The 16203-nt window shown below is 48.0% G+C and overlaps 1 protein-coding gene across 31 annotated transcripts in view; it reads left to right on the forward strand.

The window, feature by feature from the left end:
- Nucleotides 1-15907, forward strand: part of clasp1a (cytoplasmic linker associated protein 1a) — a 105040-nt gene extending 89133 nt beyond the window's left edge. For 14 of the 31 annotated variants that reach the window (XM_036974753.1, XM_036974751.1, XM_036974761.1 and 11 more), the window contains 13 exons: nucleotides 693-836; nucleotides 1600-1689; nucleotides 8838-8984; nucleotides 9201-9307; nucleotides 9663-9791; nucleotides 10128-10266; nucleotides 10560-10809; nucleotides 11096-11155; nucleotides 11359-11549; nucleotides 11834-11962; nucleotides 12131-12337; nucleotides 12510-12626; nucleotides 15059-15907. In XM_036974753.1, coding sequence (XP_036830648.1) covers nucleotides 693-836; nucleotides 1600-1689; nucleotides 8838-8984; nucleotides 9201-9307; nucleotides 9663-9791; nucleotides 10128-10266; nucleotides 10560-10809; nucleotides 11096-11155; nucleotides 11359-11549; nucleotides 11834-11962; nucleotides 12131-12337; nucleotides 12510-12626; nucleotides 15059-15145 — 1797 coding nt within the window. In that variant the 3' untranslated portion in view covers nucleotides 15146-15907. The remainder of the gene's footprint in view (nucleotides 1-692; nucleotides 837-1599; nucleotides 1690-8837; nucleotides 8985-9200; nucleotides 9308-9662; nucleotides 9792-10127; nucleotides 10267-10559; nucleotides 10810-11095; nucleotides 11156-11358; nucleotides 11550-11833; nucleotides 11963-12130; nucleotides 12338-12509; nucleotides 12627-15058) is intronic. The other 17 variants (XM_036974789.1, XM_036974782.1, XM_036974788.1 and 14 more) reach the window with 6 other exon arrangements.
- Nucleotides 15908-16203: the final 296 nt, after the last annotated feature.

The following is a 16203-nucleotide window of genomic DNA, read 5'->3' on the forward strand; positions in this document are numbered from 1 at the left end:
ACCATGTGTGTATCGTGAAGCTAAACCATGTGTGTATCGTGAAGCTAAACCATGTGTGTATCGTGAAGCTAAACCATGTGTGTATCGTGAAGCTAAACCATGTGTGTATCGTGAAACTCAACCATGTGTGTATCGTGAAGCTAAACCATGTGTGTATCGTGAAGCTAAACCATGTGTGTATCGTGAAGCTCAACCATGTGTGTATCGTGAAGCTAAACCATGTGTGTATCGTGAAGCTAAACCATGTGTGTATCGTGAAACTCAACCATGTGTGTATCGTGAAGCTAAACCATGTGTGTATCGTGAAGCTCAACCATGTGTGTATCGTGAAGCTCAACCATGTGTGTATCGTGAAGCTAAACCATGTGTGTATCGTGAAGCTAAACCATGTGTGTATCGTGAAGCTAAACCATGTGTGTATCGTGAAGCTAAACCATGTGTGTATCGTGAAGCTAAACCATGTGTGTATCGTGAAGCTCAACCATGTGTGTATCGTGAAGCTCAACCATGTGTGTATCGTGAAGCTCAACCATGTGTGTATCGTGAAGCTCAACCATGTGTGTATCGTGAAGCTCAACCATGTGTGTATCGTGAAGCTAAACCATGTGTGTATGGTGAAGCTAAACCATGTGTGTATCGTGAAGCTAAACCATGTGTGTATCGTGAAGCTCAACCATGTGTGTATCACACAGGTGAAGGTAGCCATCCTGAAGTACATAGAGTCACTGGGAAGACAGATGGATCCTACAGACTTTGTCAACTCCAGTGAAACGCGACTGGCTGTATCTCGCATCATTACGTGGACCACAGAACCCAAGAGCTCTGACGTCAGGAAGGTATGTCTCAGTGGGAAGTAGGAACTACTACTTAATGTAGGTATCTGCTGCAATAGGTGCTGTGGTCCCTATGGTCTGCTCTATAAGGACTAGCTGAACCACATGCTGTCCAGGCAGAAAGCCATGCGAATACTGCACTGCTAATAGTACAGCAGCTGGATTAGCCTACTTCCTCAAACAAATTCAGCTTGAACTGTTTTTATTATATATTCACTTGGATTAAGTGTGTTATCATTTGTTGATAAATCTTAAACTCAGAACCCGTCCTTTTAGAGGAAATGCATTCAATAGTTGTTCAATGTTATCGATATTAAGATCTAGTTATGTACTGTAGCTGTCCATCCAGTGGGTTTCACCTCCTTCGTTTGTATTTGTTGATGTTCTAAGCGGTTGTTAATGATGCCATGTGCCACCAGGAATGACCTTAGCAGACACTATCTCCCTGTGCTGAGGCAGGACGTTCCAAATGAAGTCCTCAACTAGCTAGTGTTTTAACACAAGGCGTATCCCACGCAGTAGGGTACTAAAAACAGGTAGACTCAAAATGACCTTTGACGGTGGGGGAAATATATATATTTTTTAATGCTTTTTATTGTTTTATAATAGAAACAAACTTTATATACCTTAACTGCATCCCACAGGAGGACCCGGCATACAGCTATAACCACGTCTAGGTTTATAGTAGTGTACTACTATAAACATCTGCTTTCCTTTGTCAAAACTACAATACCCATAATTCTACCCCCCTGCCACTGTGCCCCAGACCCTTCATAACTGGGTGGTGGAGGAGCTATCAAGCAGGTCCGGTACTGCAGCCTTACTGGAGGGGCACCTGGAAGAGAGGTGTAAGCAGGTAGTGGCTCATCAACCAATCACTGTCCAATGCCAAGCACGCTCCGCCCGCCGAGCCGCACCGACACCAAACTGCCTCAACGAGTGGGAAACGATCTCAAGTGTGGCCTCTCCCACCTCATCTTTACCCTCTCTAGCCCTTTCTATCGCTCGCTCTAACCTGCAGTAGCTATGCCTTGCGACTTTGATTGTGGATAAATGGACTGGTTTGAGAGTGAAAATACTTTTGTTGGCCAACAAAACACTACTACAACACTAAACAGTATTTATGTAAGGACTGTGAGAATGGATTGTTGCTTTGTTTTTTTGAAGTGAGAGTTCTACCGGCTGATGTCGTTGCTAAATAACAATGTGAAAACTTGACTGCTGTTTTTTCGTCTTCTGTTCTCCGAACACATTTGTCTGTTCTGAAACACATTAACACCCTGTCCATATGCATGCTAACATGGTCGTTTGTAGTAGAATGAATCACTTGATTTAACATTGTGCTTATTAAGGGAATGTCTCAGTTCTTGTTGGAAGCAATATCTGACCTGCTAGAAGCATGATGTCTCTTACCGCAACATATAATGGACTATATTATAGCAATAGTTGCAAAAACGTGTTTGATAAAGTGACTAACGGTTACGCAGTACTGTTTTAGTCAGCATATAACACTACTCACTGTGTTCCAAACCTCCCACTGGTATGGATACCTGACAACAGACGCAGCTCTTAGTGGAGCAAAGGGCTTCCCTGTAGGGCTTCCCTGTAGGAATACATAAATACATAACCCACTATTGACTATTATGTCTGTACCCTACATCCCAAAGGAAGCCCACCTAACACACTATTTACTGTCACGATCCCCTCTTCCCCCTACTGTATGTACCTATCACCTCTGCCCCCTACTGTATGTACCTATCCCCTCTGCCCCCTACTGTATGTACCTATCCCCTCTGCTCCCTACTGTATGTACCTATCCCCTCTGCTCCCTACTGTATGTACCTATCCCCTCTGCCCCCTACTGTATGTACCTATCCCCTCTGCCCCCTACTGTATGTACCTATCCCCTCTGCCCTGTCCTGTATGTACCTATCCCCTCTGCTCCCTACTGTATGTACCTATCCCCTCTGCCCCCTACTGTATGTACCTATCCCCTCTGCTCCCTACTGTATGTACCTATCCCCTCTGCTCCCTACTGTATGTACCTATCCCCTCTGCCCTGTCATGCATGTACCTATCCCCTCTGCCCCCTACTGTATGTACCTATCCCCTCTGCCCCCTACTGTATGTACCTATCCCCTCTGCCTCCTACTGTATGTACTTATCCCCTCTGCTCCCTACTGTATGTACCTATCCCCTCTGCCCTGTCATGCATGTACCTATCCCCTCTGCCCTGTCCTGCATGTACCTATCCCCTCTGCCCCCTACTGTATGTACCTATCCCCTCTGCTCCCTACTGTATGTACCTATCCCCTCTGCTCCCTACTGTATGTACTTATCCCCTCTGCTCCCTACTGTATGTACTTATCCCCTCTGCTCCCTACTGTATGTACCTATCCCCTCTGCCCTGTCCTGCATGTACCCATCCCCTCTGCCCCCTACTGTATGTACCTATCCCCTCTGCTCCCTACTGTATGTACCTATCTCCTCTGCTCCCTACTGTATGTACTTATCCCCTCTGCTCCCTACTGTATGTACTTATCCCCTCTGCCCCCTACTGTATGTACCTATCCCCTCTGCTCCCTACTGTATGTACCTGCTCCCTACTGTATGTACCTATCCCCTCTGCTCCCTACTGTATGTACCTATCCCCTCTGCCCTGTCATGCATGTACCTGTCCCCTCTGCCCCCTACTGTATGTACCTATCCCCTCTGCCCCCTACTGTATGTACCTATCCCCTCTGCCTCCTACTGTATGTACTTATCCCCTCTGCTCCCTACTGTATGTACCTATCCCCTCTGCCCTGTCATGCATGTACCTATCCCCTCTGCCCTGTCCTGCATGTACCTATCCCCTCTGCCCCCTACTGTATGTACCTATCCCCTCTGCTCCCTACTGTATGTACCTATCCCCTCTGCTCCCTACTGTATGTACTTATCCCCTCTGCTCCCTACTGTATGTACTTATCCCCTCTGCTCCCTACTGTATGTACCTATCCCCTCTGCCCTGTCCTGCATGTACCCATCCCCTCTGCCCCCTACTGTATGTACCTATCCCCTCTGCTCCCTACTGTATGTACCTATCTCCTCTGCTCCCTACTGTATGTACTTATCCCCTCTGCTCCCTACTGTATGTACTTATCCCCTCTGCCCCCTACTGTATGTACCTATCCCCTCTGCTCCCTACTGTATGTACCTGCTCCCTACTGTATGTACCTATCCCCTCTGCCTCCGCCTGTATGTACTTATCCCCTCTGCTCCCTACTGTATGTACCTATCCCCTCTGCCCCCTACTGTATGTACCTATCCCCTCTGCCCCCTACTGTATGTACCTATCCCCTCTGCCTCCGCCTGTATGTACTTATCCCCTCTGCCCCCTACTGTATGTACCTATCCCCTCTGCCCCCTACTGTATGTACCTATCCCCTCTGCCTCCGCCTGTATGTACCTATCCCCTCTGCCCCCTACTGTATGTAACTATCCCCTCTGCCCCCTACTGTATGTACTTATCCCCTCTGCCCCCTACTGTATGTACCTATCCCCTCTGCCCCCTACTGTATGTACCTCTTCCCTCTGCTCCCTACTGTATGTACCTATCCCCTCTGCCCCCTACTGTATGTACCTATCCCCTCTGCTCCCTACTGTATGTACCTGCCCCCTACTGTATGTACCTATCCCCTCTGCCCCCTACTGTATGTACCTATCCCCTCTGCCCCCTACTGTATGTACCTCTTCCCTCTGCTCCCTACTGTATGTACCTATCCCCTCTGCCCCCTACTGTATGTACCTATCCCCTCTGCTCCCTACTGTATGTACCTATCCCCTCTGCTCCCTACTGTATGTACCTATCCCCTCTGCCCCCTACTGTATGTACCTATCCCCTCTGCCCCCTACTGTATGTACCTATCCCCTCTGCCCCCTACTGTATGTACCTATCCCCTCTACCCCCTACTGTATGTACCTATCCCCTCTGCCCCCTACTGTATGTACCTATCCCCTCTGCTCCCTACTGTATGTACCTATCCCCTCTGCTCCCTACTGTATGTACCTATCCCCTCTGCTCCCTACTGTATGTGCCTATCCCCTCTGCCCCCTACTGTATGTACCTGCCCCCTACTGTATGTACCTATCCCCTCTGTTCCCTACTGTATGCACCTATCCCCTCTGCCCCGTCCTGTATGTACCTATCCCCTCTGCCCCCTACTGTATGTACCTGTCCCCTCTGCTCCCTACTGTATGTACCTATCCCCTCTGCCCCCTACTGTATGTACCTATCCCCTCTGACCCTACTGTATGTACCTATCCCCTCTGCTCCCTACTGTATGTACTTATCCCCTCTGCCCCCTACTGTATGTACCTATCCCCTCTGCTCCCTACTGTATGTACCTGCTCCCTACTGTATGTACCTATCCCCTCTGCCCCCTACTGTATGTACTTATCCCCTCTGCTCCCTACTGTATGTACCTATCCCCTCTGCCCCCTACTGTATGTACTTATCCCCTCTGCCCCCTACTGTATGTACCTATCCCCTCTGCCCCCTACTGTATGTACCGATCCCCTCTGCCGCCGCCTGTATGTACCTATCCCCTCTGCCCCCTACTGTATGTACTTATCCCCTCTGCCCCCTACTGTATGTACCTATCCCCTCTGCCCCCTACTGTATGTACCTATCCCCTCTGCCCCCTACTGTATGTACCTATCCCCTCTGCCCCCTACTGTATGTACCTATCCCCTCTGCCCCTACTGTATGTACCTGTCCCCTCTGCTCCCTACTGTATGTACCTATCCCCTCTGCCCCCTACTGTATGTACCTATCCCCTCTGCCCCCTACTGTATGTACCTATCCCCTCTGCCCCCTACTGTATGTACTTATCCCCTCTGCCCCCTACTGTATGTACCTATCCCCTCTGCCCCCTACTGTATGTACCTATCCCCTCTGCCCCCTACTGTATGTACCAATCCCCTCTGCCCCCTACTGTATATACCTTTCCCCTCTGCCCCCTACTGTATGTACCTATCCCCTCTGCCCCCTACTGTATGTACCTATCCCCTCTGCCCCCTACTGTATGTACCTATCCCCTCTGCCCCCTACTGTATGTACCTATCCCTTCTGCTCCCTACTGTATGTACCTATCCCCTCTGCTCCCTACTGTATGTACCTATCCCCTCTGCTCCCTACTGTATGTACCTATCCCCTCTGCCCCGTCCTGTATGTACCTATCCCCTCTGCTCCCTACTGTATTTACCTATCCCCTCTGCTCCCTACTGTATGCACCTATCCCCTCTGCCCCCTACTGTATGTACCTGTCCCCTCTGCCCCCTACTGTATGTACCTATCCCCTCTGCCCCCTACTGTATGTACCTATCCCCTCTGCCCCCTACTGTATGTACCTATCCCCTCTGCCCCCTACTGTATGTACCTATCCCCTCTGCCCTGTCCTGTATGTACCTATCCCCTCTGCTCCCTACTGTATGTACCTATCCCCTCTGCTCCCTACTGTATGTACCTATCCCCTCTGCCCCCTACTGTATGTACCTGTCCCCTCTGCTCCCTACTGTATGTACCTATCCCCTCTGCCCCCTACTGTATGTACCTATCCCCTCTGCCCCCTACTGTATGTACCTATCCCCTCTGCCCCCTACTGTATGTACCTATCCCCTCTGCCCCCTACTGTATGTACCTGCCCCCTACTGTATGTACCTATCCCCTCTGCCCCCTACTGTATGTACCTGCTCCCTACTGTATGTACCTATCCCCTCTGCCCCCTACTGTATGTACCTATCCCCTCTGCCCCCTACTGTATGTACCGATCCCCTCTGCCTCCGCCTGTATGTACCTATCCCCTCTGCCCCCTACTGTATGTACGTATCCCCTCTGCCCCCTACTGTATGTACCTATCCCCTCTGCCCCCTACTGTATGTACCTATCCCCTCTGCCCCCTACTGTATGTACCTATCCCCTCTGCCCCCTACTGTATGTACCTATCCCCTCTGCCCCCTACTGTATGTACCTGTCCCCTCTGCTCCCTACTGTATGTACCTATCCCCTCTGCCCCCTACTGTATGTACCTATCCCCTCTGCCCCCTACTGTATGTACCTATCCCCTCTGCCCCCTACTGTATGTACTTATCCCCTCTGCCCCCTACTGTATGTACCTATCCCCTCTGCCCCCTACTGTATGTACCTATCCCCTCTGCCCCCTACTGTATGTACCTATCCCCTCTGCCCCCTACTGTATGTACCTATCCCCTCTGCCCCCTACTGTATGTACCTATCCCCTCTGCCCCCTACTGTATGTACCTATCCCCTCTGCCCCCTACTGTATGTACCTATCCCCTCTGCTCCCTACTGTATGTACCTATCCCCTCTGCTCCCTACTGTATGTACCTATCCCCTCTGCTCCCTACTGTATGTACCTATCCCCTCTGCCCCGTCCTGTATGTACCTATCCCTTCTGCCCCCTACTGTATGTACCTATCCCCTCTGCCCCCTACTGTATGTACTTATCCCCTCTGCCCCCTACTGTATGTACCTATCCCCTCTGCCCCCTACTGTATGTACCTATCCCCTCTGCCCCCTACTGTATGTACCTATCCCCTCTGCCCCCTACTGTATGTACCTATCCCCTCTGCTCCCTACTGTATGTACCTATCCCCTCTGCTCCCTACTGTATGTACCTATCCCCTCTGCCCCCTACTGTATGTACCTGCTCCCTACTGTATGTACCTATCCCCTCTGCTCCCTACTGTATGCACCTATCCCCTCTGCCCCGTCCTGTATGTACCTATCCCCTCTGCCCCCTACTGTATGTACCTATCCCCTCTGCCCCCTACTGTATGTACCTATCCCCTCTGCCCCCTACTGTATGTACCTATCCCCTCTGCCCCCTACTGTATGTACCTATCCCCTCTGCCCCCTACTGTATGTACCTATCCCCTCTGTCCCCTACTGTATGTACCTATCCCCTCTGCTCCCTACTGTATGTACCTATCCCCTCTGCTCCCTACTGTATGTACTTATCCCCTCTGCCCCCTACTGTATGTACCTATCCCCTCTGCCCTGTCCTGTATGTACCTATCCCCTCTGCTCCCTACTGTATGTACCTATCCCCTCTGCCCTGTCCTGTATGTACCTATCCCCTCTGCTCCCTACTGTATGTACCTATCCCCTCTGCTCCCTACTGTATGTACCTATCCCCTCTGCCCCCTACCGTATGTACCTGTCCCCTCTGCCCCCTACTGTATGTACCTATCCCCTCTGCCCCCTACTGTATGTACCTATCCCCTCTGCCCCCTACTGTATGTACCTATCCCCTCTGCCCCCTACTGTATGTACCTGCCCCCTACTGTATGTACCTATCCCCTCTGCCCCCTACTGTATGTACCTATCCCCTCTGCTCCCTACTGTATGTACCTATCCCCTCTGCCCCCTACTGTATGTACCTATCCCCTCTGCTCCCTACTGTATGTACCTATCCCCTCTGCCCCCTACCGTATGTACCTGTCCCCTCTGCTCCCTACTGTATGTACCTATCCCCTCTGCCCCCTACTGTATGTACCTATCCCCTCTGCCCCCTACTGTATGTACCTATCCCCTCTGCCCCCTACTGTATGTACCTGCCCCCTACTGTATGTACCTATCCCCTCTGCCCCCTACTGTATGTACCTATCCCCTCTGCTCCCTACTGTATGTACCTATCCCCTCTGCCCCCTACTGTATGTACTTATCCCCTCTGCTCCCTACTGTATGTACCTATCCCCTCTGCCCCCTACTGTATGTACCTATCCCCTCTGCTCCCTACTGTATGTACCTATCCCCTCTGCCCCCTACTGTATGTACCTATCCCCTCTGCCCCTGACTGTATGTACTTATCCCCTCTGCCCCCGACTGTATGTACCTATCCCCTCTGCTCCCTACTGTATGTACCTATCCCCTCTGCCCCCCAGGTAGTCCACAACCCCACTATTGACTACTGTATGTCCCTCTGTCCTCTGCCCCCCCAGGCGGCCCAGGTGGTGCTGATTTCTCTGTTTGAGCTGAACACCCCGGAGTTCACCATGCTGCTGGGAGCCCTGCCCAAGACCTTCCAGGACGGGGCCACCAAGCTGCTCCACAACCACCTCAAGAACTCCAGCAACACCAGCAGCGTGGTAAAGGAATACAACCAGGAATATAAGATGTGTTTTACACTAGCAGCCATGTCAATTTTAGTGGGGTGATTTGAAAGATTGAGCTTTTGAACCTATTTCTGAGGTAGACTAGTTAATTCACTTGTATGCGATCCAATGGTTTCATTCCATTTGGTCATGATCTTCGATATTAACTTTTGTAAGTTATGAACTTGTTTTTCTCTTTCTATTTCTCAGAGTTCTCCCAGCAACACTATTGGGCGGACCCCACCCCGCCACACCCCCAGCCGGACCAGCCCCCTCACCTCTCCAACCAACTGCTCCCATGGCGGGCTGTCTCCGAGGTACGTACCTCCCTTTTCTCTGACCTTTATCTACAGGGATAGTGTCATTGTGTCTCCTAATGCATGGCTAAACCACGGAGCGCTGGTTGATGTTTTGTTCTTCTTCACCATGCATTCTAATCCTCTTCCCTTGTTAATGCATGCCTACCTCTAACCTCAACTCAGATCAGACTAGTTTCTTTTTCTCTTTTTTCCTCCCTCTGCTGCACTCTTCCCTTCTTCTTTCTCTCTTTTTCCTTCTTTCTCTCTTCTCTGCGTGTGTGATCCCTTGTGTTGTTGCCCCCACCTTGCCCCGTTCTCTCCCTCCTCCTTCTGTCCGTCCTTCCCTCGTGGCCGTGCTGTGCTGTGGCCACAGTCGGTTGTGGGGTGGGTGTTGGAGTGGCGATGGGCTGTCTAAGCACCCCCCTCCCCCTCATCCTCCTCCGCCTCCCTCCACCCCCTCTGGCCCCGCCCTCAGGGTCCTCCGCAGAGCGTACTCTCCCAGGTAACACTCCTAGGGGGCGGGGCCCCAGGAGGGGCGGGACTGGAAGTCCTCCCAATTTCGCTCGACCAATAGGGATTACTTGCTTCAAGTCTCATGTTACATTATGGCATCCAGTCTTCTCTGGATAGTTATCTCTCCCTTCTTAGTTATAGTATCACGCCAATCATCGATGGTCAGAGCTGCATCCAAAATACATATTTTACCTACAGCAATGAAGCCCTTGCATGGTATAAGACTAATACAACTAGTCTCTTCGTATGAGTATTTGTCTCTGTGTTTGTTTTTGTTCTTACCACCCTGTATATAACCCCTCACCCCTGTCGTCCTCTGTCTCAGTATGTTGGAGTATGACACAGAGAACATGAACTCTGATGAGATATACAGCTCCCTGCGAGGGGTCACAGAGGCCATCCAGAGTTTCAGCTATCGCAGCCAGGAGGACCTCAACGAACCAAGAGGGAAGAGGGACGATGCTGTGAGTCATTACCTCAGCTCTGGAAATTAAACCGACTGACTGACTGATGTTGGGGAAGGAAAGGGACATCAACGAGAAGCACATTACAAAATAGCTCATTATTAAATCAAGAGTAGGATTTAGGCTAATCTGTTGCTTCCTGTTTCTTCCTCCCTGGTTATCATAGCCATTTTCACATGCATGAGTAACAATCAATCACATTAATCTATAAAGCTCTTTTTACATCAAAACTTGTCATCTATAAGACCTCAAAATTGACTACAACTATGTTTATTTTCTTTCTCTCTCTTCAGGTGGGGCGTGAAGGTGTGGCGTCCTCCCCAGGCTCGGATGCCCGTTTGGGGCTGGATGTGGTGGAGGGTGGGCGTACGGCCTTGGATAACAAGACCTCCCTCCTCAACACTCCGTCTCCCCGCTCCTTCTCCGGGCCGCGTGCCAGGGAGTTCGCCCCCTACGGCTATGGGGACACCATCACCTCATCCTACGACAAGAGTGCCCTAAAGGAGGCCGTGTTCGACGATGACGTGGAACAGTTCAGAGACTGTGAGTCACCTTTGACCTCTGCTTGACCCTTAACCCTGTGACGCCACCTCCATGTTGACCAACTCTGATCCATCCTGTATTGTCATGTGTGGCGTCTTCAGGTTTTGGCAACACAAAGGAAGACTAGGTTTAGCTCATTCTAGTGTTACATGGTGGCTGATGAAAAACATTGGGAATAGGACAGCCCTCTATCTGCAGTGAATAGTGAGTCTGCTGGCTATAGTCAGTCCTCCTCCCTCCTGATTGTCTACCTTCCTCCTCTCCCCCTCCCTCCCTCCCACTACAGGCCGTCGGCAGGACGGCAGTGGTGAGAACAAGATGGTGCTGCCTAAGGGCTTTGCTCCGGGTAAAGACTCACTACTCTGACTGTTTTTTCTTTTTTTCTTTCTAAAGTGTTTCATTGCTGTTTCCATTGCCATCCATTTCAATGTCTTGAGTGATTTCCTGTCACTTTTGCTGTGTTCATGGGGATACTAGCTTGCTAAGTATGCCTGAGGGGGTGTATGGGCCATACCACTCACCCAGTGCTCCTCTCTGTCCTCTCCTCAGGTTCCCAGGACCACTCAGACCTTGTGGCAGATCTTCTGAAGGAGCTGTCCAATCACAACGAGCGTGTGGATGAGCGTAAGGGGGCCTTGGTGGAGCTGCTGAAGATCACACGAGAGGACAGCCTGGCCGTGTGGGACGAACACTTCAAGACCATCCTCCTACTGCTCCTGGAGACACTGGGAGATAAAGACGTAGGGATCCTATACTCCTGCAGCTCTGATTATGCACATCACTGCTATTTCAAAGGTTTTACTTGCAGTGATTGTGTCAAACACATGCATACAGAATAACTAGACAGCAGCTGTACTACCAAATAGCTTGTTTATTAAGCTGCTACCTTGAAAGCCTTGCTACGGGTTAAAGGTTTTTGTTTGGGTGTGTGTGTGGTGGGCATGCATGGCTCCAGGAAGGCTGTACAGTATGTGTATATTTGGAGGTTTAATGGACACTCATTCTTCCTCTTCCCTCCATATAGCACACCATCCGGGCCCTGGCTCTGCGGGTACTGAAGGAGATCCTGAGAAACCAACCGGCCCGCTTCAAGAACTATGCAGAACTCACCATCATGAAGACCCTGGAGGCACACAAAGACTCCCACAAGGAGGTACAATTCCTTTTATTCTTTACATTATTGCTCTATAGCCATTTACTCAATAGGCATCTGAAAAAGCAAGGGTGTCCCCCCCATGCCTCGGTACTAGGACCTGTCCTGTTCTCTCTGTACACAGCATATACAAAGGCATTATGAGTGATCTCTTCCCTCTCTGTCTAGGTGGTGCGGGCAGCGGAGGAGGCTGCCTCCACCCTAGCCGGCTCCATCCACCCAGAGCAGTGTATCAAGGTGCTGTGTCCCATCGTCCAGACGGCTGACTACCCCATCAACCTGGCTGCCATCAAGATGCAGACCAAGGTGATCGAACGCATCACCAAGGAGTCCCTCCACCAGCTGCTGCCTGACATCATACCAGGACTACTGCAGGTGAGAATCTGGTCCTGTTTGGCATTATGAGTGTTTGGTAAGAGTGTACTGTACGTGTGTGTGTTCACTGATTTCTGCTTGTGAATGTGTGTGTGTGCACTCTTGTTTCTCTGTCTGTATTTCCTTCTGGCAGCCAGTCCATTAATACTGATCGTCGTAAATCTGTTCCCAGGGCTATGACAACACGGAGAGTAGTGTTCGCAAAGCCAGTGTGTTCTGTCTGGTGGCCATCTACTCCGTGATTGGAGAAGAGCTCAAACCACACCTGCAGCTACTCACAGGCAGCAAGGTACACTTCCCACCACTGTCATGTTCTCAATCAGCATCTCAAAGTCCTGACTGACAGACAGACAGACAGACAGACAGACACACCACACACCAGTGTTCATTTTGGCAGCTATTTTAGATTTAGATGTTGTCTTAGTCACATTTGAGTAATTTCATCATTCTTAGTTTGTTATTATCAGTCGAGTAAAACTGGATCATTTTAGTCATATTTTAGTCAATGCATTTTCCATTGAATAATTCATATTTACTTCCATCATGTGCATATTCAGCCTTATCCAACTAGGCCTACTACTACATACCCTGCAATTAGGTGGCAAAATTGCTATTGTGGCATAGCCATGATTAACAATACTACAACGCCTTGATTACAGGTTAAACAATTTACAGCTCAGATTTTCTCCCCAGCATAACCATTGGAATGGGGGTAAATAGTGAAAAGGGGAGAATCTAAGATATATTTTTATTTAACATTTATTTAACTAGGTAAGTCAGTTAAGAACAAATTCTTATTTTCAATGATGGCCTAGGAACAGTGGGTTAACTGCCTTGTTCATGGGCAGAACGACAGATTTTTACCTTGTCAGCTTGGGGATTCAATCTTGCAAACTTTCGGTTACTAGTCCAACGCGCTAACCACTAGGCTACCTTCCTCCCCATATATACACTACCGTTCAAAAGTTTGGGGTCACTTAGAAATGTTCTTGTTTTTGAAAGAAAAACACTTTTTTTTTGTCCATTTAAAATAACATAAAATTGATCAGAAATACAGTGTAGACATTGTTCATATTTTTTGTCAATTGGACGAAGCTTTGCGTTCTTCCACGTGTGTCGTGTGGAAGGAAATTTGCAACACAAACTATTTATTTATTTATTTGTTTTAGGCCTATATTTATTTTGTTTGTAACTATAGTTTAAGTGTTTTCTATTTACCTTTTTTAGATTTTATACATTCATATATTATATTTTGTTACATGCTTAATTGAAAATGTGCACAAAGGTTCTAAATAAAAGGATAAATAATCAAATATGAGTAAGTACCTTTTATTTGTTGAGTATAATTCAAAATGTAATAAGAAATATGTGGTCATTTTATATTTGAATTTACAGAAAATGTGCTACATCGTGATATCATTATCTGGATATGAAATGACCTATATCTGGATATGAGATTTTGGCTATATCGCCCAGCCGTAGTGTTACTTGCCTCGAAGCGAACATAGAAGTAATTTAGCTCGTCTGGTATGCTCGTGTCACTGGACAGCTCTCAATAGTTTGCACGCCGTGCAACATCCGACGAGCGTCGGAGCCGGTGTAGTATGATTCGATCTTAGTTCTGTATTGACGCTTTGCCTGTTTGATGGTTCATCTGAGGGCGTTGCGGGATTTCTTATAAGCTTCCGGGTTAGAGTCCCGCTCCTTGAAAGCAGCAGATCTACCCTATAGCTCATTGCGGATGTTGCCTGTAATCCATGACTTCTAGTTGGGGTGTTTAGTCCAAGAGTCCTTAGCTTGGTGATGAGCTTTGAGGGTGCTATGGTGTTGAACTCTGAGCTGTAGTCAATGAATAGCATTCTCACGTAGGTGTTCCTTTTGTCCAGATGTGAAAGGGCAGTGTAGAGTGCAATAGAGATTTCTGTGGGGACGACGTCATCAATGCACTTATTGATGAAGCCAGTGACTGATGGGGTGTACTCCTCGATGCCATCGGAAGAATCCCAGAGCATATTCCAGTCTGTGCTGGCAAAACAGTCCTGTAGTTTAGCATCTGCTTCATCTGACCACTTTTTTATTGACTGAGTCACTGGTGCTTCCTGCTTTAATTTTTGCTTGTAAGCAGGAATCGGGAGGATAGAATTATGGTCAGATTTGCCAACCGGAGGGCGAGGGAGAGTTTTGTTCGCGTCTCTGTGTGTGGAGTAAAGGTGGTCTTGAGTTTTTTCCCCTCTGGTTGCACATTTAACATGCTGGTAGAAATGAGGTATAACAGATTTAAGTTTCCCTGCATTAAAGTCCCTGGCCACTAGGAGCGCTGCCTCTGGATTAGCATTTTCCTGTTTGCTTATTGCGGTATACAGCTCATTGAGTGCAGTCTTAGTGCCAGCAGTGGTCTGTAGTTCGCCCTATAATTGTAGTTTGCTCTATGGTGTGTTGTTGAGAGGGTCATTTTTGCCCCACGTTCCATCTGCGGGGGCCTGTGTCCTTGGGTTGCATAAGGGTACAGGACTGGAGTTTGTCAGGGTTGTACTCATTAGGGAACACGTAAAACGTTGTGCAAAGGAAACATTTAATTAGTGTTTAATTACTAATTAAATTCCTGGTATTTGAATTTCAGTTTACTTCCGAATTGACGGTGCCATTATTATTTCTCTTACCACTTCTCCCTGCTCCACCATGATAATAACTATGTTTTAACATATAATATTCTTCTTGCAGATGAAGCTGCTGAACTTGTACATCAAGAGGGCCCAGACGACCAACAGCAACAGCAGCAGTTCCTCGGATGTGTCCTCACACAGCTAGCTGTAGGAGGGATCTGCCTGTCTATACTTTGCATCTGAATTAGGGGATATGGTGTGTGTCCTAAATGGCATCCTATTCCCTAAATAGGCCACTACATTTGGGCTCTGGTCAAAAGTAGTGCACTATATAGTGAATGTTATGTCATTTGGGACACAGTCATACAGTAACAGTCAAAAGTTTGGACACACCTACTCATTCAATGGTTTGTCTTTATTTTTACTATTTTCTATATTGTAGAATAATAGTGAAGACATCAAAACTATGCAATAACACATATGGAATCATGTAGTAACCAAAAAAGTGTTCAACAAATCAAAATTAATTTTAGATTGTTCAAAATAGACACCTTTTGCCTTGATGACAGCTTTGTACATTCTTAGTATTTTCTCAACCAGCTTCATAAAGAATGCTTTTCCAACAGTCTTGAAGGAGTTCCCACGTATGCTGAGCACTTGTTGGCTGCTTTTCCTTCACTCTGTGGTCCAACTCATCCCAAACCATCTCAATTGGGTTGAGGTCATGTGATTGTGGAGGCCAGGTCAAGTTCTTGAAATTTTCCACATTGACTGACCTTCATGTCTTAAAGTAAGGATGGACTGTCGTTTCTTTGATGATTATATTTGAGCCCATAATATGGGCTTGGTCTTTTACCAAATAGGGCTATCTTCTGTATACCAACCCTACCTTGTCACAACACAACTGATTGGCACAAACGCATTATAAAGGAAAGAAATTCCAGAAATGTACTTTTAACAAGGCACACCTGTTAATTGAAATGCATTCCAGGTGACTACCTCATGAAGCTGGTTGAGATAATGCCAATTGTGTGCAAAGCTGTCAAGGCAAAGGGTGGCTACTTTGAACAATCTCAAATATAAAGTATCTTTTTTGGTTACTACATGATTCCATATGTGTTATTTCATAGATTTGATGTCTTCACTATTATTCTACAATGTAGAAAATATAAAAAATAATGAAAAACCCTTGAATGAGTAGGTGTGTCCAAACTTTTGACTGGTACCGTAGTTGTGCCTCTTCCAGACCTCTCCATTCCTGAG

This window comes from Oncorhynchus mykiss, chromosome 3, assembly GCF_013265735.2.
Source record: "Oncorhynchus mykiss isolate Arlee chromosome 3, USDA_OmykA_1.1, whole genome shotgun sequence".
NCBI lineage: Eukaryota > Metazoa > Chordata > Actinopteri > Salmoniformes > Salmonidae > Oncorhynchus > Oncorhynchus mykiss.